Genomic DNA, 27,241 nt, shown 5'->3' on the forward strand with positions numbered 1-27,241 from the left:
AAAAAAATTATTAGTGCAGATTTTTTTTTTTTATCAACAATTCTGAAAAGAAATCAAAATAACAACAAAAAAACATTGAAACAAAAAAATTGAATAAAATATGAAAATTTCTGGTTCTTGTCCAGAATTTTACCTATATTAAAAAAAACAAAAAAAATCTGGGCATTCCAGCATACCCCCCCCCCCCGAGACATTTTAGTCTTGCATTACTTTCCCTGTTTTTTTTTTAGACAATGGAAGATGGTTTAGTGTCCGTGACAAAACATTTTCCAACAAATATTTTAACTGAAGAAATTTATTTAGACGAATTATTTGTATTATTATGCTTATTATTGGTAGTATTAGTATTTGTATTATTAGAAGTAGTTTCGCGCAAAAATGTTTTACTTTTAAGAACGTTTCACGCATAAAAATGTAAACAGTTACAAGAAATAAATACTACACATTTTTTAAATAAATATTACACAAGTTTTAAAGTAGGAATTGTTCACATTAAAATATTAATAATAAATAATATCATAATATTACACATAATATTACATTATAATACATAATATCTGTTTGCAGATGTTTCGTCAGGGATGCCAAATCATCTATCACCATCTAGCAAACAGGGGAAATAATGCAAGAATGAAATGTCTCAAGACATATACCAGAATGCCAAAATCTGTATAATGTACGTACCCATGATAAAACAAAAATATATTCCAAAAATCACATAAATTGATCAAATTTTATGAGCATCCGTGTAGTGAATGTCTTCTCCACATTTTGAAAAAAATCTCAAAAAATAAGAGAGATAATTCAACAATAATCCATACTAGATTTATGTTGCAATGTCTATGAATTCCTATTAATCACATAAAAATGATTTTCTTAAAAAAAAAAAAAAACTATTTAGTCAATTTATGTAATTTTTGGAAACGATAATTGAATTTTGTCACAGATACATACATCATAAAGATTTAGTCTTTATTTTTTTTTCAATATAAGGCAAATTCTGAACAAGAACCAAATTTTCAAAGTTAAAATTCGTTTTTTGTGGAAAATAGACGGAAGATTTGTATTTGTACATTTAAAGAATTAAACGTTCCTTTCAAACAAGCAGACGAGTTTCAGACCCCCAAAGCTTCCAGTTGACATTTGGAATAAAGTTTGAATTTGTCTTTTAAAGTTACAAATTGGAATTTGTAAGTTTTCCCCTAGCTTTTTTACTACAAAGCAAACTAATGCTCAACAATATTTCAGATATTTTTTTCTCTTTTAGTATTTTTCCCTTGGTAAATGTTTGAAAATGAAAAAATAAAATTTCATAAATCGACCTGTACATATTTAAAAAGGAAAAAAAAATCTTTTACATTTCATAAACTTTTGTTATTATTTAAAATTTTGTTATTCTTTTGGTTGGAAAATGAGAAGTCATAACCAACAAGTAAGGCTATCTTTCCACCAGTTTTGGACACAGTTCTTTTTTAGGTTTTTTAGAGTTTTAGATTTTGTTTTCAATTTTCTAAAAGTAAATCCAAATTAAAAAAGCAACTTGTGTTCTACTAATCAGGCACGATGAATCATTTCTAATATTCATTCATTTTTTCAGCTTTAAATTATCTAAAAAACGATTGATATGTTGTAAAACAGACAAAAGTATGTTTCCATTTTAGTGACAAGATTTGGATGCAAAGTTTTTTTTTACATTTCGTAAAAATCAGATTTTCATACTTGTGAATCACTCAATTTATTCTTTTTTCATCTTTCATGAACATGAAGCCAGTCTAAAAAATTAAACTAGTACTAATAAATGGCATCAGTATAGAATATTCAATACAGATTTAAATAAGTGATACTACTTTATGCATCTGTAAATGTTCCAGATAAAAAAAAACAGAAAAAATTAAGTGTTTAGAATGTAACAATAGATAGAATATTTAAAAAAGTGAAAAAATTAATAAGTGAAGATTTGTATAGAAGTTTGAGAGTATATGTATATTCCAATTTTATAAGTGTTCATAAATGTTTTAGATAAAATCAGAAAAAAAGAAATCAGAAAAAAAAATCAGAAAAAAAAAAATCAGAAAAAAAAAAAAAAAAAAAAATCTGAATCAGAAAAAAAATCAGAAAATTTATTTTTAAAATAAAAAACGAAACGGAAACAAGAAAAAACAGAAACAGAAAAAAAATGAAAAAAAATAAGGTAATAGGATGAAAACAAAAAAAAAACAGCAAATAAATGGAAAAGATTTGTATAGGAGTTTCAGAGTATAGTACATGCCAATTTGACTTAGTATTATTGGACCAGTATAATGTTCAAGATTTGGAAACATCCAAGATTGGAGGTTTTTAGGAGTTTTCATACAAGAATGCTTTTCATGAATGATAGCTTGTAAGCTTCGTTTTTATTGGGGGGGGGGGGTTAATTTTATGATTTATTTTTGGTCTTAACCCCCCCCTTCCCCTCACCATCTCAGTACTCTTTCTTTTCAATTAGCAACCAATCAAAATATCCATTGAAAATAAAATAATTAAAAAATAAAATTAAAAAAATAAACATCTATGGACAACAGAAATATATCAGCTATCGTCTGATCATGTATCACTGTTGTTTATTAACATACGAACCAATTTGTAACCCCCCCCCTCCCCTCCCATGTCTTGACCCGCTATTGGTTGGTGGCCACCTTTGCCACGAGCATCTGCTCACGTTCCAGGTCCTCCTCCTGCTGCTGCGCTCGCTGCAGTTCTTCCTTTTGCTTTTGCTGCTGAAGACGCAGGGCCCGTTTCTGAGAAAAATGACAAAAGATGAACATTCAAAACACAGCTCGTTCAGAGAAAAGATTCAAACATTCATTAAAAATAAAACAAAAAAGAAAACTTTATCATTGAAACTGAATTCATTCCTCAACATTTTGTTTTGTTTTTTGTCACAAGAAAATTTGTCGACATCCAAACAATGAACTATTTACATCACCTGTTTCTTCTATAAAATTGTTAAACAAAATTTATGTTGGAGTGTGATTGAAGAGATAACAAAAATATAGCGCCTCGTACATGTTGGTTGGCTGTTTTTGTTTTATGGCATATCAACCATTTTTGTTTTATGACATATCAACCATTTTTGTTTTATGGCATATCAACCATTTTTGTTTTATGACATATCAACCATTTTTGTTTTATGACATATCAACCATTTTTGTTTTATGGCATATCAACCATTTTTGTTTTATGGCATATCAACCATTTTTGTTTTATGGCATATCAACCATTTTTGGGTTATTTAATACCAAATCCAATAATATTAGAAAAATTTTTTATGCTTCAAACTAACCTCTCTCCCACAGAAGAGATGTTGCGAGCCTGTCTTTGTTTTATCGTTATTTCATGGCAAGTGCTTGTCTGAGCTCCAATCTCTGGTCCCCCCCCTCGCCAATCTTTCACGATAAACACCCATCTAGCTGTCATTAATTTTCCCCACTTTTTATCTGTGCCTAAATCAAAGCGTAGATTCCATGAGTAAAGCTTCTTTCTTAGAAGTACACGACTGTGGAACTCTCTTCGATTTGCCTGTTTCCCACCTGACTACAACTTGGATGTCTTCAAGTCCAACATAAACAAATTCCTGATGAACCGCCCCCTTAAGTAAGACACTTTATCAAATCTCCAATACTAACGATTACTACGATACTATCCCATTGATTACTGTACATGCAATAACCCTTATCCCCGAGTGGCTTCCGGGCCTTGATAAGTGGTGACCTCCATGTAAAAAAAAAAAAAAAATGATGTTTGATTTGATTTTGTAGAAAAAAATTATTTTTGACTTTGCAAAACATGATTGAGTTTTGCAAAGAGAAAGAAAAAAAAAAACCCAATAACATCAATGTTTGATACATTTTTGTTCAAGAAACTAGTCTGAACTGGTAGCACCAGATGCCCTAACACGTATTAACACTTCTGTGAACCTGAGAGCAACAGTAACTAAGGAACAATTCCACATTCACTACAACTTCAAATTTGGCCTCATCACTGAGTGACTTTTAAGGTCATACCAAGTATCTTGCATGCAAAACTTCAGATTTTGCGTTGAACACATTCTCCTAATTCCACTAATTTTCATCCTATTAATGGTTAGATTATGCCCAAACAGATATGAGATAGCATACAGATAATCAATTTCAAGATAATCTAACACAAATCGTATACTTTATAGAAATATGATAAAAAAATCCCAAGGTTTGCAGCAATTTGATTAAGTCAGTCTTCAAGTTAATGTATAAAATGGCTACTCTTAAACTGTGTTTAATAAAATACCTTGTCACTGCTCGTAGCAAATAATTAAAAATCCATACCTCTGATCTTGTGTCGTATGTTTCATACGATAAGAAAGAAAAACAAAATGGCAGTCATCATGCACATTGGTGGGTGTCGCAAAGTGACGTGAAATCTCACCACTCGTATGCAAACGAAATAGTGCTGGCTTGGATTAAAAAAAGCCTTTTTCCAGAGAAGGTTGTGATTTTCAAGTCGTGCATGATGACATATAGTACTGAAGAATGACAAGTTTAAACACAAAATTGTTAGGTGAAAGTACAGAATAGTTAATCTATTTTTATAATTAACTGCACTTTGATAATTCTAATGTTTCTTTGACCTGTGTCATACTTAAACTGTTGTATATGATAGACATATTTTTATCTGACACACAAAAGGCAAATTAGTCTAAAATATTAACGTTTCAAACTTTTATTTTTTTATGCTTTTTCACCTCAAAAAAGACACAGTGCAACTTGAATGTAAGTGGCTACTATTACTGGCACAATATTTGCAGAGGTACTACATAGGGTGTTGAGCAGCAAGATGCCTGTTTAAATTACACTTGAACTTCTGCATCTAGCAATTTGATGAGAGAAACTATTTGAGTAGAAGGCTTTCCAGCATCTAAGGATCTCTATAGTGTAGGGGTGGGATTTTGCTGCTTGTCGGATTAGTTAAGGGTACTTACATAGAGGGGATACAAATGCTGGTAGTTCCATTAAAATACTTGTAAAATAGGCATAGGGAACAACATTTCGTTGATGGGACAGAGGTTTGAGTTTGGTTGACAGAGTGGGACCTATGAGGATAGTGATTTGCTTTGGAATCCCGTCTAGGAGTGAGAGACTTGTAACAGATGCACCAGCCGAAATGTTGCAACAAAACTCTATGCATGGGCGAATGGTGATCTTGTAGGGGTACAGAGTACTAACAGGTGTAAGTAACTTTCTAACACAATAGAGAGAGCCCACCTTCTTGACAGCAGCCTTGGCAATTCCCTCAATGTATTTGTTCCAATTCATGTTCCCTGTGAACGTTACTGTGGCATTATAGAACACAAACTGCTAGCCATCGACAAAAAAGCAGAAAGAAAACTATAAACCATGAATATAATAATGTTGTGTTAGACTTTCAGACTCAACCATGTCCATCGTTTCAGATGAAAAGAGTCTTTCCATTTAATTTAGTTCTGGTTAAGGTTGGAATTATTGGTTTCTTCAATTTATCTAGATGATGTTCAGACATGTATCATAGTAGTTTTATATATTTTTGATTGAAATGTTATTAACACAAATATTAAAATGATAAAAAAAAGACTCATAATCCCGTTCATGCAGGATTTATCCATTCAGCTCTTAAGGGTCTCAAGTTAGATGCTCTGTAGAAAATTTGGGACTCACCTTTAATTTGGTTGATTTTTCCTGGAGAAGAGACATTTGTTTTTTAATGCCTAACAATTTTGTGTGGTATTTCTTGGCATTGGACAACTATAAAAGAAAAAAATAAAACATGGATTTTTCTAATTTTTTTGAAAACTTGGAAAAGAGATTTTTGAAAAAAATATGAATCTATTATATCTATAAAAGTGAGAATGTATAGGTGTGTGTGGACGACTCTTAACCTATATACTCAACAAATTTTTGATCTACAAACTTGAAATTTGGTATAAAGGGTATTCGTGATACAAGAAATAGGATAGCCGAGGATTCGAATCTGCGAAGCTAGGATTGGAATTGAGAATTCCAATCATAAGTTAAAATAAATAATACAGAATGTTATTGAAAATGGTATGTAGAATTAACCATTGTTTAGTTCACATAAAATAGATATCTGTTTATTGAAAAAGGAATGTGATAATGCAATTTTGTTTCTGTTAATGAAATGAAATTAAAACAAGGAATCTAGATCCAGACAACAGAAAATGTTAAACATATTTGTAAAGTGGGTTAGGAAAATTAGGTTAGAGAGAAATCAGTCATTGTAAATATGTGAGGAGCGATGCATGTTTGGACACGTGAGGCGTGTCAGGCCACGAGTCCGATATGCACGTTGTTTGGTCATGCAATGATGTCATGAGTTCTCAATATAGAGAGTTTTTAGGTCAGTAAGTCAGTCAGTCAAAGTCAGTGAGAGAGAGAAGTCAGCCCGGGACAGGGTCCGACAGACAGAGCTGACATCGAACCTTGGAAGTGAAGGGGAGAAGAAAGAAATCATGTAGAGACTTTGAATTCCTTGATGCGAAGCCATTGAACAACTTCATAATTTTGTATCTGCATCTTCATGTTATGTTATTCAACAGAAAGGTATTGTGAATTTGTATTATAAGACTTGTGTTCCACTCATCTGTATTTATAAGACTGTGTATAAACTCATCTAAGAATGTCTCTATCATCTTAAGAATGCGTCCCCCCCCTCAGCTATTATAAATAATAAATGTTCATTCATTATGATGAAAGACTGAAATCCTCATCTCAAAAATAGGTAAAGAAATATATGTATCAATGTTATAGAAACACTCCCATTTACAGAACAGTCAAACAGTATAAATGTCAATATCTCTATCTATCTCTTGGTCTAACTATCTATATCCCTTCTCAAGTGTATTACATGTTCCCGGCTGTATTAAAACGTACCCTCTCTCTCACTTTATATATATATACCCTGTCTATCTCACACTAATATGATCTCTCTAATATGAACAATTATTACATAACATTCGGACATGTGGAAAACTTTTTAATCGGTTTTCATACAGAAAAACGAGCTGCTAAAGGATCAAAATAGAAAAATTGGTATGTGAGGAGGGGGGCATTGGATTTTTATCTGTCAACTGTTGTGCGAATCGTTCACATGACAGATTCCTTATGTTAAAATTTTTTAAAGATTGTGTCAAGCTTGCCTAATGGTTATCATACTTGACTCACTGTCTTTAGGTTTTGATCTCAGTTCAAGTATTTTTTGTTTTACTTACAAGAAGTGAACTGTTTAAAAAAACATAATACCTCCATGCACATGTCTCAGTTTCTTTCTATTATTTTTATTTCATTAATTTTTACAAAGGAATTTAATGTTATGTTTAATACCAAGCAACACCGGATGCATCTGCTATTATTCAAAATAATTTGATTTGTTGGCAACATTTGTTTTTAAATCGATAGAAATTCCATTTGAACTGTATTTTATCTATGACTACAGACACGTGTGCTGAGGATAGGTGAAATAAAAATAAATACATAATTAAAAATCAAATTCAAACTCGTTTGAGTATCTAATATATTATCTTTGTTGATCAAATCACCACCATATTCAGTTTAACAACCAATTTCTATGCTGTTATATAGCTTTTAGAAATTTCCAAACTAATTTATCTCTGCCAGGGTTTTGTTTATCCTTCTTTCTCTCAAACCCATCTTTATCATTTCTCCCCGTGTTTTCCTTCACTTTAATTAGCCAACTCATCTGTTCTCCATCTATTAACTCAATTCTTATCTATTTTTGAATGTGACCATACCAACAAAGTCTTCTGTTTTACATCTCCCTATACTGTCACCACACACAAATAGAGAGCATGAGTCACCTGACATCCAGTTGAAAAGTTCTGCTGGGGACGGCTATTATACAACGTAACATGATGAAAGGTGTAAATATCTCCACTGGAAAATTTGCAAAATGCTGAATATCCAGTTTAGCAACAAGTTTTGGGAACATATACCAGAAAGATCAGTTAGAAATAAGTAATGCAACATTCATTATGACTATAAAATTCCTACAGCTACATATCTAGAAAAGGGACTTAAGCCTGATATAGTGAAATTGGAATTTGAAGATTTCCATCAACCCAGTCAGGAGCAATTGAACTCATGAAAAATAATTTCAAAAACTGACAAATATACCCGGTGAACCAAGTGCAAGAGAAATACAAACAATTTCCATTAAAGAAACAGTTAAAATCTTAAAAAGATCTCTTGGTTGCAGTTACTAAAATTGTGGGTTAATGTCTGGCATCCGTTAGGATGCCCCATCTCGATGAATAACAAAATAAGAAAATTAAAACAAAAAAAAATATTCTGAGATCAGACCTAAATATGTTTTTAAGACTCACATTACATATCCATCATATCATTCTTATATCATTTCTCTCCATGCAATGCATGTCCTCAACCCTCACTAGCCAGGATTCATTTCCATACATCATCACAGTTTGTACACGTCTGATAAACTCTTCCATTGGTCGACAGTGGTAACACTCTGCTGATAGCAGAAGTTTCCTAAATTTTGCTTCTCACACACACTTCCTAATTTGCATATGCACGTTTTCAGCTACTGCTGCTGCTAACGTCTTCACAAGCCATCCTTCGCTTTGCTGCTATTTCCCCACATGCGCATCTACACTGTGTTATACTAATCTCTTATCTAAATCATAGCAACCCCTTACATGTCATAATGTGCCTGTTTGAAATAAATAAAGCTATTAAAAAAAAAAGAAAATTTTATTAAATAGCAAAATTTTCTTGAACCCATAGGTATCAATGATTAATTGAAACAGAGAAATTCTTCAAGCTCATTGGTAGCAAAAGAGTCTGGTCTTTGTCAAGGTAGTCCTCTAGAATAATGTTAACCCAAATATAAAAAATGCTCTACTCTACCAAGCCATATATCTTGAACACTCTGCTCATCTCCAGCCTTATTGATATTAACAGTGAAAGTCATCATGGTGTTGTGCCAGCTGCCTTCAACTTCAAACATTTTGCCCAGGCATTATTGCTGTCTTACATATTGTCAATCTGATAGGGTTTTTGTCTGATGGGAAGACAGTCATAATCATATATATATATATATATATATATATATATATATATATATATAAAATAAAATAAAATTTTGCTAATTCCTACCCTCTGATGAGAAGGAAAGTATTTCTTCGAAACTCCACGGATTAAGGACTATTCACTTATCAAGTGTTTCCTTTTCAGATTAAATATGTTTTTAACTCTTTTTCAAAGTGTTTTTTAACATGTTTTATTAACTGTTTGCTCTTATATATATATATATATATATATATATAGTTTTGTTTTAGTATTTATTTTAATAATCTATTATATTATAAAACTCAAATCATCTCGCTTGAGCATTGAAACTGTGTTTCCGCTTTATGATGTGCATGCGCAGAGATATAAAAACGAAGCAATAAGCAGAAATTCATTTTCAAAAATAAATATAAACAAAACTTTTTAAATAAACACTTTATTTATTTCAAACAATATATACAGAACTTTATAATTTTAAACAATATAAACCTTTTTATATTTAAGTTTAAATCATATAAATATAAATTTTTATAATTTTATGGTCTCACCGCTAAATATTACTTACTTGATTATTATTTCCCGATATTTTAAAGGCCGTTAACACAACAAAGAAAAAAACGAGGATGAACCTGTACAATGCACATTCCCTCTTGGATGTTTTGTTTCTTTTCAATTTTCTTTCAATGAATTACACTGCTCTTATATAAAGGATTTTTTTACATGAATTCATGTGTAATTACTTAAAAAAAGGTACTTTTACATTAAATGACTCGCACTGAAATAACATTATTTAGAAACCTATTATTTAACATGGCGAGGATAGGGTATTTTGTAACTATTCTGTACTTTCACCTAACAATTTACTAAAAAAAGATATTATAAAACTTGAAAATACTATCGAAAAAATTAAATGCAAACGCACCTTTTAAAAAGTCATAAATAACTAAATAAAAAACATAATGATGGAGTGGGGGGAGGGCATCGAACTTTTCTCAACATGAAAAGTCGCAAAAGAAAAAAAAAATAGCGTAGGGCTGAAGGCACCAATGTCAAATCGGGGCTGTAAATCGGTTCTGAAAATGGGGATCGATTTACTAGAACATTGTATGTGAACTTTTAAATATTGATTTTTTTCAATTTTTTTTATAATCTAGTAGCTTAGAGTCCAATCGATGATAATTTGCAGAAATAGTTGAAAAAAGATGAAAAGGAATAAATTGTAAGGAGGGTACTGATTGTTCAGGTGCACCTACATATTTTTAAAAAATATTTTCTTTACTCAAGTTGTGCATGATTAAAACTAGAATTTGATTAAAAAACTGTACATTTTTTTGTGCCCGAAATTATTTATGATTATTTTATTTGTATTTTATTGCAATTTTAAAATTACCTAATCTCCCTGTTAAAATTAAAATACGTTAAAATTTTTTTTTTTTTAATCATCATTATTATTACTATACACTCTTCTTATTATAATTTTTCAACCCACTTTACTGGACTTTATCCACTTGTCTTATCTAGTTTATTGCTTTTATCTTAAGAATTATAGAAATAATAATAATACCACTATCAGTTGTTATATTTTTTTACATATTAAGATAAATAGTATTCATAAATTATACATATTTGTCTGCATATATATATATATATTTTATACACCTGAAATTTTTTTATTTTTACCAATACCTTTTCAATATTTAATTTTCTTTAAGCACTTTACTAAAAGGTTTACTAAATCTTTCACTTGGTATTCTTTATTATGATTATTATTAGTAGTAGTGGTGGTAGCGGTAGTATCATCTATTATAATTTATATATATATATATATATATGTGTGTGTGTGTGGTGTGTGTTTTTTATATGTCTATGTATGTATTTGTGTGTTGTTATATATATATATATATATATATATATATATATATATATATATATATATATAAAATAAAATTACAATTAAATTTACCAAAATTGACACGAAGGCATTTTATTCTTTACTGAAAATGATTTCATGAATGCAAGTTGCTATTTTACTTATATTGAGGGATGGGGAAAGGCTCTCCTAAGGTTTTAGAACTTAAATGACCACAATGGATTGTGTAAGATTCGAACTCTGCATATTTGATTTCATTACAACAATCACATACCTAAAAGGACACAATTGATAAAAAAAAAAGGTAGGTAAGGTCTTCAAAGGTGTTTTAATAGTGCGATAATTCTAATATTTTTAATGATTCCAATACCATTCCTAATTCTGATTCTTTGAAATCTCCATATATTTAGCTACAAAGTTTTTTTTTGGGGGGGGGGAGGTCATCATAAAATCCTATGTAAAATGTTAATATATTTTTGCAAACGTAAAAACACACTTGTGGTGCTAGTCTATAAAATTTAGTTTTATCGGTAGTTTAAAAGAAATATTTTATTATCAGCCTCAGCAATGGAAAACTAAGTTTTCTAAAAAAAACAGAACAATTATAAAAGCATCATTTTGGGCATCGGAAAATAGCCACACATTTTTCAGATTCTGATTATTCTGATTTTGATTCTGATCAAGCATCCAAACACTAGTTTGAACCTAAATGGCGCCACAAAGAAGGTACTATGGACTGTGAGTTGCAGAGAAGGATAGGAAAGGCATCAGCAGCATTTAAGCAGTTCTGCAAGATGTGATAAAAAGATTCACTCTCAGACCTAAATTAAAATTTTATAACAGCAACGTCTTGTTCACACTTTTATATGGAAGTGAAACTTGGCATCTCAAAATCAGCCAAGAGAGGAAATTGGATGCATTTGATTTCAAGTGCTTTAGAAAAAGTCTAGGGATCAAATGAAGCAATCAAATTTTCAACCAAGAAATCAGAGACCACACTAACCAGCAGATGGTATCGTCAATAATTTGCAAGCAACATCTAGGCTGGCTCATACATATCCTAAGATTGTCCCCGAGTGAATTGCCAACCAAGTACTCCAATGGAATGGTAGCAGAGGAAAACCAAAAATGAACTGGAAACAGACAATCAAGAGAGATTTGATTGCAACGGGAAGAAACTGGAAGGATGCTTTAGCTTGAAAATGATGCCATACTTTGACTGCCTTATACATTGGAAGATGTAGGAGTTCCTAAGCCTAAGTTTTCACATGCCATGGTCCGTATCTATTACAAAAATCACACACCTCAAAGTATACAATTCTAATTCATTTAAAATAAAAAACTAAGAAATTATCAAACATTTATATAGGTGAAAAAGAAAAAGAAAAAAATGCTTACAATTTCTCCAAGTTTTTCTTTTGATGAACATTCATCAAATTTTGCATTTTCTTGCTGGACTGTCTCGATGAGAATTTTTTGGTTCTGGCTAGAAAATAAAAAAGACAAAAAAGGGAGATAATTTGCATGTGTAATTGGCAAAGGATTTAGAAAATCAATTGCTTTAAAATACTTTGTGTAATTGGCAAAGGATTTAGAAAATCAATTGCTTTAAAATACTTTGTGTAATTGGCAACGGATTTAGAAAATCAATTGCTTTAAAATACTTTGTGTAATTGGCAACGGATTTAGAAAATCAATTGCTTTAAAATACTTTGTGTAATTGGCAAAGGATTTAGAAAATCAATTGCTTTAAAATACTTTGTGTAATTGGCACAGGATTTAGAAAATCAATTGCTTTAAAATACTTTGTGTAATTGGCAACGGATTTAGAAAATCAATTGCTTTAAAATACTTTGTGTAATTGGCAACGGATTTAGAAAATCAATTGCTTTAAAATACTTTGTGTAATTGGCACAGGATTTAGAAAATCAATTGCTTTAAAATACTTTGTGTAATTGGCAAAGGATTTAGAAAATCAATTGCTTTAAAATACTTTGTGTAATTGGCAAAGGATTTAGAAAATCAATTGCTTTAAAATACTTTGTGTAATTGGCAAAGGATTTAGAAAATCAATTGCTTTAAAATACTTTGTGTAATTGGCAAAGGATTTAGAAAATCAATTGCTTTAAAATACTTTGTGTAATTGGCAAAGGATTTAGAAAATCAATTGCTTTAAAATACTTTGTGTAATTGGCAAAGGATTTAGAAAATCAATTGCTTTAAAATACTTTGTGTAATTGGCAAAGGATTTAGAAAATCAATTGCTTTAAAATACTTTGTGTAATTGGCAAAGGATTTAGAAAATCAATTGCTTTAAAATACTTTGTGTAATTGGCAAAGGATTTAGAAAATCAATTGCTTAAAATACTTTGTGCGTTCAGAGTATAAAACTAGCTACAAAGTTTTAACTACTTTTAAAAATAAATTTTGTAATTAAAAGACAAAGCAACTGTTTATCGTAAACTTAAGGCCAACAAAGATGGCATGCATGCATGAACAATTGTGGTGAATAATTCATATCAAACTTTCCGTGCTGTTACATATTTACAAATCAGACAAAATTCGGTTCTTGTCTAGAATTCACCCTATATTAAAAAAACAAAAATAAAGAAAAATCTGTATAATGTACATATTTGTGACAGAAAGAAAATATTATATTCCAAAAATTATGTAAATTGATCAAGAAGTCTTATTTTTTAAAAAGAAAATCAAATTTTGTGTAACCAAAGAGAGACTGTCTTAACAATTATTTTAGAAATAAAGTCAAAGAACAAAGGGAGATAACTCTACAATAATTCAAACTTGTAAGATTTATGTTGTAATGACTATGAATTCTGATTAATCAACTAAAAATTATTTTCTTTATAAAATAAAAATAAAACTACTGGACATAGTTTTTGGAATGTGATTTTTTCATTTTGTTGTGGGGATGAGTATCATACAGGTTTAGACAATTTTTTTTTTAAGAACTTCTATGAATCATGGTATGTACAGCGAATTCTATCATATTTATACATCGTGGAGTCTAGAATGCTAGAACATTTCCCTCTTTTGTAACCATATGGGGCTGACTCTATGGATAATGGTAACTTCCATTGAGAAAGGCCGCATACGATGTTACAATACCTCATGCTTACAAATGCAATAAAAGAATTGAATTGCACACAACTCTTTTTCCACAAACTGAGCCGCGGTACTTTCTTCTTTCTGGGTTTTTTCCAATATTAAAAACCAACAATCCTCACTTGGATCTTGGTAATATTCACTCTTAGACTATTACTTTCTTATAAGTTTTTAATTGAACTAGTATATCTTCCATTTTTTTTTTTTTTCCAGTACAAAAACAGGCTCCCACCTATGGAATGAATAAATGATGGGTAGACTGCATTCATAAACCATGAGAGGCTATCAACTTTTACCAATAATTCTTCACAACTTTTGGTTTCGATTATAGCTGAAGGAACTCGAGTTTTATATTATACATATATATATATATATATGTATATATACTTCATAAGTTTTGGTTTCAGTTTCAATTCAAGCTGATGCATCCAAGTCATGTGGACATATTGTTTTTATTTTTGAAATCGCAACTTTATAATTTATAAAAATCAATAAAAGATTATAATATATACGAAATCTGCAAGAATTAAAATATCATATTTAAGCATACTTTATGACCGGGCTTTGCCCAGCGTCCCTGCTAGCTTGGATAAATACTTTTGCAGTCTTAACAAAAGAGTTACAATAATATCAGAGCATCTCCATTTATGCTGGACATCTACAGAATGTCAACATCGATATATTACATATGAAGGAGTCCCCTATTAGGTCCTGCTAATACTAATAATTCTTCTAAGAATGTGATGAATTTCTTTGGCTAAAATATCTGTTGGAAAATGTTTTATTGGGGAAGCCAAATCAGCTACCATCATCTAGAAAACAGGGAAAGAAATGCAAAGAATGAAATGTTTTGAGAAATATGCTCGAATGCTGGAAAACTCCAATTCCAAACCCAAGTAAATGGAGTTTGTCAGCTGTGATAGAAAAGTCTAATCTAAGGGAAACAACCCTGAAAGAAAATTCGGAGTAGAACCCCATAGTTACTTTGACAAGCATCAGTAAATCATCAGCATAAGCATTTCTTGCGTACAACGTGTATGAAATCCCTTGGCAGCACTTCAAAAATAAATAAAAAGTTTCATCAGACTCTTACTTTAACATTAAACTTGTTCATTTCTTTCTCTTAGCCAAATCAGAAACGTGTTTCATGGGACTAAGATTATTTGAAGTTGCTCTATAATAAAATAAAATTACATTGTGTAGAAAAACAGTTTATATAAAAAAAAATCATACTTTTCTTATATCATTTGATACAAATTTAAGTTTTTTATGGAATGTATTGTTTGTATTATTAGAATCAATCAGACGAATGTTCTCATCTTGAGTGTCATTTGCACAATGTTTCAGTCGATGTAACTTCTGACCTTCTCTACCATGTATGGATATTGGGAAAAGGTTAATTCTACTAGTCTCTCGTTCCTTGACAGGGTTCAAAAGAGAGTCGCAAATCTGATAGGCCCTGAACTGGCATCTAAGCTTCAGCCTCTGTCCCATCGTCGAAACGTTGCATCCATCTACCTGTTCTACAAGTATTATAATGGTGAATGCTCTGATGAACTGCAAGCACTTGTGCCCCCACGACGTAAACACCCTCGACAGACCCGACAAGCTGCAAAATCCCACCCCCACACTGTAGAGATCCCTAGATGTAAAAGATCTTTCTACTCCAGTAGTTTCTTCCCCAGAACTGCTAGACTTTGGAATTCCATTCCAGGTCACTGCTTCCCCAACTGTACTGACATGCATAAGTTCAAGTGCAACGTGAACCAACATCTCGCTGCCCTAATCCCTACATAGTACCCCAGTAGATGTTTCCCCTGATAGTAGCCCCCTACACCAAAGTGACAATGTGCCTTGTTTGGGGTGCAAATGTAATAAAAAAATTTTAAAAAAAAACAAAAACTTCCAAGGTTTTGTATTTAGGTTCTAGTTAAAAGTAAAATTAAAAATAATAAAAATTAATATTAATGATAAAATTAAATAAAAAATAGCATAAAATAAAACAAAAACAATTCCTATTTTGAGCTGCGCTAATATTCAGTCTTTTTCCCTTCACTCACATACAAGTGTGACCCTACATGGCCAGTGTCCAACTCCCTGCATTTGTCATGTAATCAACATCCTCCCTCCCCACCTTTATCAGCCTCCTTGCTAATTGAACATCTCTGGCTTTTAATTTATTTGTAAGAATAAGATTAAAAAAATAAAAAAGAATTCATGTGATTTAAAAAAATAAAAGTAAAAAACAAAACAAAATCGGTATAAATGATGGGCATATAACGGATGAATAATTTGAATTCTTACGTCAATTCATGGAGAGATTTTTTCGCCAACTCAAGGTTTGGCAAGAAAAGATCCATCAAATCATGGCTCAGTTTCTGAATGCCTTCCTTTGTAAGACCTGCCGAAAAAAAAAAAGAAAAAACATTTTTAACGGACACAGCAAAAACTATAGAAGTCACAAATTCTAAAATCTAATTCACATGAATGAAGGAAAGTCTTTTGCTTTTATTTATGAGAGCACTTATCAAGGCCTAAAAACCATTTGTGGATAATAGTTAATGAGATGGATTGACAGTAGAATGATGATTAATAATACGAAAGGATTGATGAATATAAAATTAAGTAATAAGTTATTTTCCACAATAGTTTGATCATTGTAATCTTTAACCATGCCTACATGTATTTTGTTTGACTCGGGGGATCTGTCGAACTCAAGAATTTGCATGAAACTTTGAAATGTAACCCTTTATTTAATACACAAAGGAAGCATGCTCTCATTGTGTCAGCCATGAGAAAATAGAAGTCTTAGTATCATCCACACTGAGGACTGAATGTTCAACCTTCAGAAGTTATTTAGAACTCAATTTTTACTTAATACTTTATCCGTTATGCCACTAGTCCTTGTTCAGAGTTTGACAAGGTATACCTAAAGACAGTCAGAGGTTACATTGACTAATACGTAAAAATAACACTCAAGATGAGAACAGTAATTTTTTTTTTTTTTACACAGTGATCACCACTTATCAAGGCCCGGAAGCCACTCAGGGATAAGGGTTATTGCAAGTACATTACGTTAGTGTGGAGATTTGATGAAGTGTTTACTTAAGGGGGCGGTTCATTAGGAATTTGTTAACGTTGGACTTGAACACATCCAAGTTGTAGTCCGGTGGGAAGCAGGCAGACGGAACAGAGTTTATAATCCAAATAATACAAGTGTTTTGATAAAAAAATACAAAGATCTTGTGCGCATAAGTTACTGTTTATATATGTGCATGCATGCATAAGCTGTAAATTATAGTCAGAAGAGTCAATTGTAGATTAATAGATTGTAATATTCACTCAGATTACAGAAATGTCAAAGAGAGAAATCAAAAGATAATTGAAAGATATGGACTGCAATAAACACTTGACGAACAACATCTTAAGATTATTTTTTTTTTACTATTATGTCATCACTTATCAACTATTGCTACGAAAAACAGTTTTTATCTATTTTTTTTATTGTACTAATGAATAGAATAGAAAGAATCTGTTTTTTATTTTATGAATTTTTTAAACAATGATAGATTGTTCGTATTATTTGGATTCTTCGGACTACCGTTCTCATCTTGAGTGTTATTTTCACAACGTTTTGGTTGATGCAATCTCCGACCTTCTTCAGGTATATCTTGTCACAAAAAACCGTGGCATAATGGATAAAGTACTTGATAAAATTCAGTCGTTAGTTACACTCTTCTGGCGGTTGAAGGTTCAATTCTTAGTGCGGATTACACTCAATATACAAGTGTGAATTACTTCTACGCAGTCATGGCTAATGAAATGAGGACATGCTACTCTTGTTACGTACATATTGAGTAGTGGCGTTTATATTTTATCTGTGTATTCATGTACGTGTGAATGCGTGTATATATGTCGTATCATTTAGTTGATCATCTAGTGTGTATATTTTAACATTTATGCAACAGTTCTAACAGGAAACGATTGACATGGACGTATCAGAACAGTTGTAGACAAACAGTTCTTTTTTAACGTGTAAATAACACAACACATACCTGAATTTTTTACGAACATTTATTTTCATGATTTCGGCTGACATCTTAAAAAATTACAATGTCTTTACATCTTGGCTGCCTGAGGAAACGCTGCTCCCCATGTCATGGAGAAACTAACTCCCCTCTTTGAATCGTCTGTTCTCTCTAATGTTTAGCTCACGACTGACTAGAATCTTCTCAAATCTACATCTCATTACGTGTCTCGGACCAAGAGCTGATGTAACCTCAATCTAGTTATTTGTTTATGCAAACCAAAAATCATGTTTACATCTATTTTCACATTTCTTTGTAGTGATATTATTTGCTGTCAATCACTTTTTCCCAATCTAATTGTTTATTTTTCTAATATTAATCGATCCAACGACCCGCCGTCGCTCCAATCAATTATTAATAATAATAATAGTAATAATAATGTTTTGACCCTTGGCCCTACTTGCCGCAGTTAACAGATACTACGCTATGATCACAGCCAAAAGGTCACAACATTACATTCTCCATGGGTTAAATAAAGGTTTCCATTTGAAACTGTGCAAATTTCAGAGTTTGACAAGATACACATACAGAAGGCAACAGGTTACATCGACTAAATCATGGAAATAACATTTAAGAAAGAATTGTTGCATAATAATTTGCTTTTCTCGTATAAAAATTTGAATATTAACATTTTTTTAGAACTACTCACAGTCTTGATATTCTGATTCTTCACTGGTTTCTTCGGAATTCTTTCCTGCTGCTTGGTCTTCTGATAACTTCACCTGAAGAAGAAAAGAGTTTATATAAAAAATATATATTTGAAATTGGTGTATTTAGGCAGCATTTTTTCATTCAAGCAGACATTAAATACAACAGAGATACTTTGCTTTATGATTCTTTTCTTATTTTTCAATTTTCAATCTTTTTTATATCAAAATCGAAAATATCAATGAAAATTCCATAACTATCATGAGCGTTTTTGATTCGACTGCAAATCATCTTCAGGTGGAATTCATGGAGTTAATAAAGTAAAAGTGAATAGGAGCAAAAATGGAAATTAAAAAAGTGAAAAGTAAAATAAATTTTATCGAGTTCTTTTATCAGATGTTGGTATATGGCATTGGTGTTGTTTCACTGCATTATTGTTATTTCATGTATCCACATCAAATTTGATAAGATGATATATTTTATGAGTTGATTTCCAGTATTCACTTCATTAGTGCTCAATATAAGTATAAAAAAAATATATATAAAAAAATATAAAAAAAATATATATATAAAAAAAAAAAGCCTATGAGGATTCGTCAGGCTAAAATGCATTGAATTTATGTTACAGAGTATTTGTTAGAAATAGAAAATAGATGGACAGAAGCAGTAAATTGTCTATCTATCTGTCTATCTATTTATCTGTGTATCTAATTATCTGTGTATCAATCTATCTATATAATTATCTATCTAGTGATGAGTGGACAACAGAGATTTGAATCATCACGTTTTGACAGGTTGTCAAACTTTGTCAAACTGTGACCCAGTCAAGTTTGCATCGGAAAATGCAAACGGAGACTGGAAGTGACATGTCATATGTTACATGTTTCGGTTTGCACAAGCATAGGGCAGTTGGATCTGGGACACCAAGAGAGACAGATGGGCTAAAAATGGGTCTCCTCATAAGGGAGGAGAAGTCTCAGAATGGAGGCATAGAAGAACACCCCACCCCAAGCAAAAGCTTGTCGATCATTCCCTTCTGCTATGACGAATACCTGGGAGTAAAGAAAATACATAAAATCTCACATCGTCTTGGGTTCCTTTTAAACAGATTTTAGCTCCCCCCAAAGTCGGTTGATGAACCTCCCAAAAGCAGCAGCAGAAACAGTTATGTCGTTATGTGTATGTTTTGACATGCATGCACCAACACCTAGATGAATTATGGGCTAAAATAGACATTAAGGATCCATTACACAATAAATGTAACATACATACATATGGTCCGTTTATGATAAGAACACAGACATTTATTAGTGCCATGTACACATTCAACAGATCATGGTGCGAATAGTATACATATATATATATATAGAACCCTTCCCCTGTCAACTTATCTCTTTTTTTAGTAAGCGTAACATTGCAATTTTGCTTCTTTTCACATTTTTTATTAATAATTATTTTTCTACCTTATCGTTTTTTGTAATTTTTGGATATGTTACTATTTGAGACCTAACAATTACATAGGGAGGGGTTCTATATATATGTATACTATTCGCACATAAAATTCAGTATTTTTTTTCGTTTGTATAATAAAAAAAGCATCGTTTTATGAAATAAAAATGAAAAACTCATTTACAGAATCTTCAGTCTTTGGAATGTCTTTTTCCTGTAAAGCATTTTCATCTCCTTTAGACGCTGGCAGGTGGCACGCTTCACTCGATTCCATTGCTTACCATTGATTATAACGACAACAGATTATCAAGTGCTGCAAATAAAAACGAAAAGTAAAAATAAAACTTGTCAACAAAAGTGAAAAAGTTTCAGTCATTAAAAGAAATCAGAAAAAAAAAAATAGAAAAAATAGAAAATAACAAAATGAAAAAAAGGTGCTTGTTAAGATAGAGTTGACGGATCAATTTTTAAAAAATATGTCGTTTTAGGCAAAAACAATATTATGTACTTAATTGTCATGTCGAAAATAGTAATATATCTAAAAATTATGAAAAATCGAATAGAAAGTTATTTAGTTAAAAGTAATATTTATGGAAAATTGGGTAAAATTGTATTTTTCTTAGACATTACAAACTGGACATAACTCGGAATGCAAAATTGAAATTACAATGAAATGGCTTTCAACATTTAAAGCCTATAGCGAGACTTTTTTTTTTTACTAAAAGACAATGGCAGTTGTTATATTTGATGAATTTCTGTAATTTTTGGATATATTACTATTTTTGATATGACAATTAAGTATTGTTTTTGCTTAAAACAACATATTTTTAAAAATCGATCTGTCAGCTATCTTAGCAAGCATCCAAAAACAACTTATAGCATAATGGATAAAGTACTAAGTAAAAATCAGTTGTAAGTGATACTCTTCTGGAGGTTGAAGGTTCAATCCTTAGTGCTGGTGATACTCAGAATACAACTGAATTACTTAAAACTTCTACCCGGTTATGGCTGACAGAACAAGAGCATGCTACCCGCTATGAATTAAATAGAGGGTCCCGTTCCAAATTTTATGCAGATTCTAGAATTCAACAAGATACACCAGAAAACAGTCAAAAGTTAAATTGCCTGAAATGTTGTAAAAATAACATTCATTAAAACAATAGTCCAATAATCCAAATAATACGAAGAAAAAAAAAATTCATTCAAGATTGAAACTCACAAACGATCATTGTAGTTGTGAAAATAACACATTATGAATTAAAAAAAAATGTCTTGTTTAGTAGATTGTCCATCTTCATTTCTGTTACTATTGTTATTGGATTAAATTTGTCTTTTTACAAAAAAACTAAAACTAAAAGATACTCAGGATCTTTGGCATCTTAATATTGACTGATCAGTCTTTCGTACAAATGATAGTCATTGATTCTTTGAAAATAAAAATTGGATGACAATGAATAGTATATGGGATGCCAATCTTATCTGTTTATTGTGGTATTGTTCATCCATACATATTCAAATTAATCGCTCCAGAAGATATCTCACTACTGATGCAATTCTCTATCTGTATAAAAGCCAAGTACGTCCACGGATGGAGTACTGCTGCCACATCTGGGCAGGAGCTACTAAAAACAGTCTATCCTGCCTTGACAGAGTACAAAATAGACTTCGTGGCTTAGTGGGGGATACCCTTTTCTCTTCCCTGCAACCTCTCTCCCATAGAAGAGATGTTGCGAGCCTATCTTTGTTTTATCGTTATTTCCATGGCAAGTGCTCATCTGAGCTCCAATCTCTGGTCCCCTCCTCACCAATCTTTCACGATAAACACCCATCTAGCTGAAACCACTGTCATTAATTTTCCCTACTCTTTATCTGTGCCTAAATCAAAGCGTAGATTCCATGAACACAGCTTCTTTCTTAGAAGTGAACGACTGGAAGTCTCTTCCGTTTGCCTGTTTCCCACCTGACTACAACTTAGATGTCTTCAAGTCCAACATAAACAAATTCCTGATGAACCGCCCCCTTAAGTAAGACACTTTATCAAATCTCCAATACTATCGATTACTACGATACTATCCCATTGATTACTGTACATGCAATAACCCTTATCCCCGAGTGGCTTCCGGGCCTTGATAAGTGTTGACCTTCGTGTAAAAAAAAAAAAAAATCATTATTAGAATTGCATAAATTTCCCTTCTTGACCAAAGTACCATAGGTTTTCAACAAGAGATGCCACATACAAATTCAATACATCTACCCTGATAGCCGCTATTTTTTGTAGCTTACAACCACCTTCACTCGTGATAATAAAATGCTACATTACATCCAATGAGCCATACCATCACAATTGCCACATCTACAGAGGAAGGAGTTCCTATTTTTCTCTCGATATTCAGTGCACTCCCTGCTACCAGTTGATGCCAGGACAAATTCTATATTTTCCTACGATATTGTGCTTGCCCCGTCATTAACTGGTTATCACATACATACACATAACAATAACATACTCTTTCCATTTTTTGATTCACAAATAATAAAGTCTCCCTAGCCTTATTCCAGCCATTATACTGACCATTCTTATATTCGGGATTAAAAATGAACGCTAACCTACCATTCAAATATAGCATCGCAATGATACCTATTTTCCCCCCATGAGTACATTGTTGCATTCCTTCTTAGATTAGGCCAACAAAACACACCAGACTTTTAATACACAAAATAAAATACATTGGTCCTTTTTTGTTTTTACATGGATTTCTGCTATTTACAAATACTGGTAGACGACGAACACATGAATATACAGACATAGAAATACTTTGGATGCAAAGTAGAATTGTTTATCGTGCACGCATCTTTATTTGTAGAAAATTATTTGTCTCTGCAAAATCTAGAGATTTTCATAATCAGCGTACTTGAAAACCTATAAAAGTTGTCAATTTAAAGAAAATTGAGGAGGTGGACCTAATGTAAAAAAAAATGAAGAACAGTAGAAAAAGAAAAGTAAATAATCAAAAATAATAAAACTTATGAATTTATTAGGGTAGCTAGTTTTATAGTCGTTTTGTAATGAGGTCTGGTCGCTCGGTGGCCCTGTTCGTGGGGCATTAGAATACGCCGACTGCCCTCCTGCAGAGGGTAAAAGTCCCTCAATGGAGGTCCTGGATATGACCTTAAACTATATCCAGTGGTGAGGCCCCAGCTTGTGGGCTTTGGGGAGTGTGGAGCTACCCTTTAATTACTATTGCTCCCAGGTCCACTCTGACCCGGAGTGATAGTACCTGTTAGGGTCCCAACTATGGGTTAAATAGAAACCGACGTGAAAACAACAAATATATTCTATTAAAAAAATTTTTCTTCTTCAAAATCTTTGGATTCGGCATTAAATAACCCGAAAAGGGTTGATATGCTGTAAACCAACCAACCAACTGGTCGCTCAGTATAGGCCAATGGTTTTCGTCGAACAAAAAAAATATAGTAAAAGTTATGAACTGATTAATCGGTTGTTTTTATGGTCGTTTTGATTAATGAATTCCTTACACTCAATATAATCTGACAGCTTATGTTCGCTGGGCGTCACCGAGCAAGACTCATGGAGAAACAGGATGTAAACTGAAGAAGATATATATATATATATATATATATATATATATATATATATATATATATATATATGCCAATTAAGCTACACTGAATATTCCGCATTTCATTCACTCTATGATTCTTAGGCATAAGCCTGAAGAAGCCTAGAGTGGATGAAACGCGGAATATTCAGTGTAGCTTAATCGCCATATATATTTTATAACTTACTAACTAGCTCTACCTACGTATTGAGCACTGTTGAAGTAAATACTTAAAGTTTATGCATACATTTATACTTTCATATATTAATCATGTGAGTAAATGGAGTAGTTTATATATATATATATATATATATATATATATATATATATATATATATTCTTCCTAACTCTTTCTAAGGATATTTTTTATATATAAAAAAAAAAAAAAAGGTGCTTCTACACTATTGCGATGAAGTTTCGGAAAACTGATTTAAAAAATTTTTTTTTTTTTTACAAAGGAGTCACCATTTATCAAGGCCCGGAGGCCACTCGAGGATAAGGGTTATTGAATGTACAGTAGTCAATGAGATAATTTCTTAGTAATCGTTAGTAGTAGAAATTTGTTAAATTGGGTTATGGTTTAGCAAGAATTTGTTTACGTTGGACTTGAAGACAACCAAATTGTAGTCAGCTGAAAAACAAACTAACGGAAGAGAGTTCCACAGGCGTACAGTTTTCATGGAATCTACATTTCGGTTTAGGTACAGACAAAGAGTGGGAAAAATTATTGACTGTGGTTTCAACTAGATGAGTGTTTGTCGTGAAAGATTAGCGAGGGGGGAGCATAGACTTAATTTTTACATGAAAACCATCTACGTATTCCTTATATTTTTAAGATGATTATATCCAAAAATGACAAAAATCGATTAAGTAGAAAATTATTAAAGAAAATAAAATAGAAGTTGATGAAAATGATTGTAAGACACAGGAGAGTTAAAAAGGGAGGTAATTTTCCATTTTGATTTAAACAAGATGGCAGCAATTTTTCACCTGCTAACACGATTAAAGTTTTTTTTTTCAATAATTTAGTAATATACAGCTAATTTCGACTGCGTAATTTCGAAGCTACCATTGTAACTTATTAGAATTAACAAAAAAAAAATCAGTTAAAACCATTGTTTTTTATCTGAAAACTCCACTTATCGACTACAAAATCTCATCCCAATTATGTAGAAGCAAAAAAAACAAAAACAACTTGCCACATTAATTCCTTCTTATAAAAACTTAAATTTTGTCTTTTGGGGGCGGGGGTCATTTAAACAAACTGAGCCACAGCAATGTGTGGCTGGGTACGGTTAGTTCCTAATGTTTTAAGACAAATTGTCTTAAAACTAATTATAAAAAACATTGGAAAACATTGTCTAAGATAATATTTTCCAATGCTTTTTCTAATATACTAATAATTTTCAAAAAATATATTTTTTAATTTTATAAAAAAAATTCTTATTCAAAATTTAAGTCTTTAATCGAAGTGTTCAATTTTAAATAACTGTACTTTCATTATTTAAACAATTTGTTTCAGTTTCACTTTGTTTTTTTGATAATTGTGCCGCTTTTTATACTGTATTATTTCTGTATATTGTTATTTTGTTAATTTTTCTTTTGCAATTGCGTTGTATTATTTTATATTTTTTGTCACACGGACAGTTTTTTCCCCTTTTGTTTTGGTCATAACGTGGTATGTTGTAATCTCCATGTCTTCATCTATGAAATTCATGAATTTAGTTCACCTTCCGTCAGTCAGTAACATTTTTCTTTAGAAAACGGTTGAAAAGATATTTTGAAATATCATGTCCACGTGAGATGCAACATATTCAAATAAACTGTCTGTGTGACAAACAAATAAAAGACTAGAAAACTATAATTACATACAATAAATAAATGAATAATAATTTGATAATTTTGAAACTGTCATGGCGGCCGAATGTGGCATCAGCATACTACAATACCTTAATAAATTCTTCAAGCTTACTAAGGTCGACAAATAGTATTTTTTACAAATTCTTTTTCAATGTAAACAAGCTATATTGCCACTTGGACATACAGGCTAAAATTTAGGGCCATGTTTATAGTGATATTATGTAAGGAGTTGAAGAGCAAGATGTCTCTCATATTACGTTTAAACTTCTGCAGGTTAGTACAGTCACGGTGTGTTTCAGAACACTGCACTTTTTCCACTCAAAGAAAACATGAAATAGCAGCGCTTCATGCCAAAAAGTCATCCATGTGCAACTCACGTGCATCAATGTGCGTGAATGTATTTTACGTAGGTGTTTGTTATGTCTGTTTTTTTTTGTTTTAACCGCAAACATAGAAAATCATAAAACTTGATTTTCCTAAATAACAAATAAGAGCAAATTTTCAATTTCCAGCCGAACTGAACATAAATGCTATCAACAAACATATGAAACTCTTGATTGCAACAAATTCAGTTGGAAATTAATTGTAATCTTTTATTGTTTACAAAGAGCGACGTCTGTTGTACCACTGCCCCCACCCAAAAATGACCCTGTTCCTGTTGATTTTGCAGCGGCAGTTTAGTTTTGTGCAATTCTAGGAGGTCCACCCTCCCAGGTTTTGCCTTCTCTCTCTGTGAGAAGGGGTTAGATTATTGCTAATTACCCAAGGTGAATGCTGATGGGGCGGCTCAGGCACTTTTCAGGGTAAACTTTTCCACACTACTAGTATGCAAACTACAAGTACTGCCTCCCTGAGACTACTCTTCTACAACCAGCGAACCCCAGTTCACTCCTGCAGCTTCCAACACCTTCTTCAGCCCTCAGCGCCTCTTAAAGCCTTTAATGCCTTCTGCAGCATTCCAATGCCTGTCAACGTCAGGCCACCCATTCCAGTGCCCGTTGATGTCATGATTCCTGTTCCAGTGCCTGTGAATGTCTGGCTACCCATACCAGCGCCTACTGACGTCTGGTTACTTCCTCTAGTTTTGTCATCTGGTTACCTCCTTCAGTGCTGCAATGTCTTTGTTTTTTGTTTTGTTTTTTGGGGGAATGGATATTTTTTTTGCCAGAGTTTATGTAATTATTAACAGGAAAATTGGTGAAAGTCAAAATGGAATCCGCGCTATTTTTAAATATTATTTTCAAGTTTAATTAAAGTTTTACGATACCCTTTTCTTATTATTGTTTTTTTATTCTGTTGTTATTTTTATTTATTTATTTATTTTTTGCCGGAAACAAACAAAATGAAAGCAAAGCAAAATAAAACAAAACAAAAAAAATGTGGTGCTTATGCACTTATGTTACCGTTATTTTTTTTAATGTTTAAAGTGCCTCGCCCAATGTTTGAAGAGTTTCTCGTTGTTTGTTAAAG

General features: G+C 31.8%; 1 protein-coding gene across 1 annotated transcript in view; it reads right to left on the reverse strand.

Annotated features, from left to right (window-relative positions):
- Window positions 1–2,099: 2,099 nt before the first annotated feature.
- The window catches only part of LOC145302355 (biogenesis of lysosome-related organelles complex 1 subunit 6-like), a 32,278-nt gene continuing 7,136 nt past the window's right edge, over window positions 2,100–27,241 (reverse strand). Inside the window, exons 2-7 of the mRNA XM_080144649.1 lie at window positions 20,479–20,607; window positions 18,847–18,919; window positions 16,414–16,510; window positions 12,385–12,472; window positions 5,709–5,795; window positions 2,100–2,777 (exon numbers count right to left, since the gene is read on the reverse strand). Of these exons, the coding sequence (XP_080000775.1) occupies window positions 2,658–2,777; window positions 5,709–5,795; window positions 12,385–12,472; window positions 16,414–16,510; window positions 18,847–18,919; window positions 20,479–20,568 (555 nt within the window). The 5' untranslated portion in view covers window positions 20,569–20,607 and the 3' untranslated portion in view covers window positions 2,100–2,657. The remainder of the gene's footprint in view (window positions 2,778–5,708; window positions 5,796–12,384; window positions 12,473–16,413; window positions 16,511–18,846; window positions 18,920–20,478; window positions 20,608–27,241) is intronic.

Source organism: Euprymna scolopes, chromosome 2 (genome assembly GCF_053919585.1).
Source record: "Euprymna scolopes isolate OS-2025 chromosome 2, ASM5391958v1, whole genome shotgun sequence".
Classification (NCBI taxonomy): Eukaryota; Metazoa; Mollusca; class Cephalopoda; order Sepiida; family Sepiolidae; genus Euprymna; species Euprymna scolopes.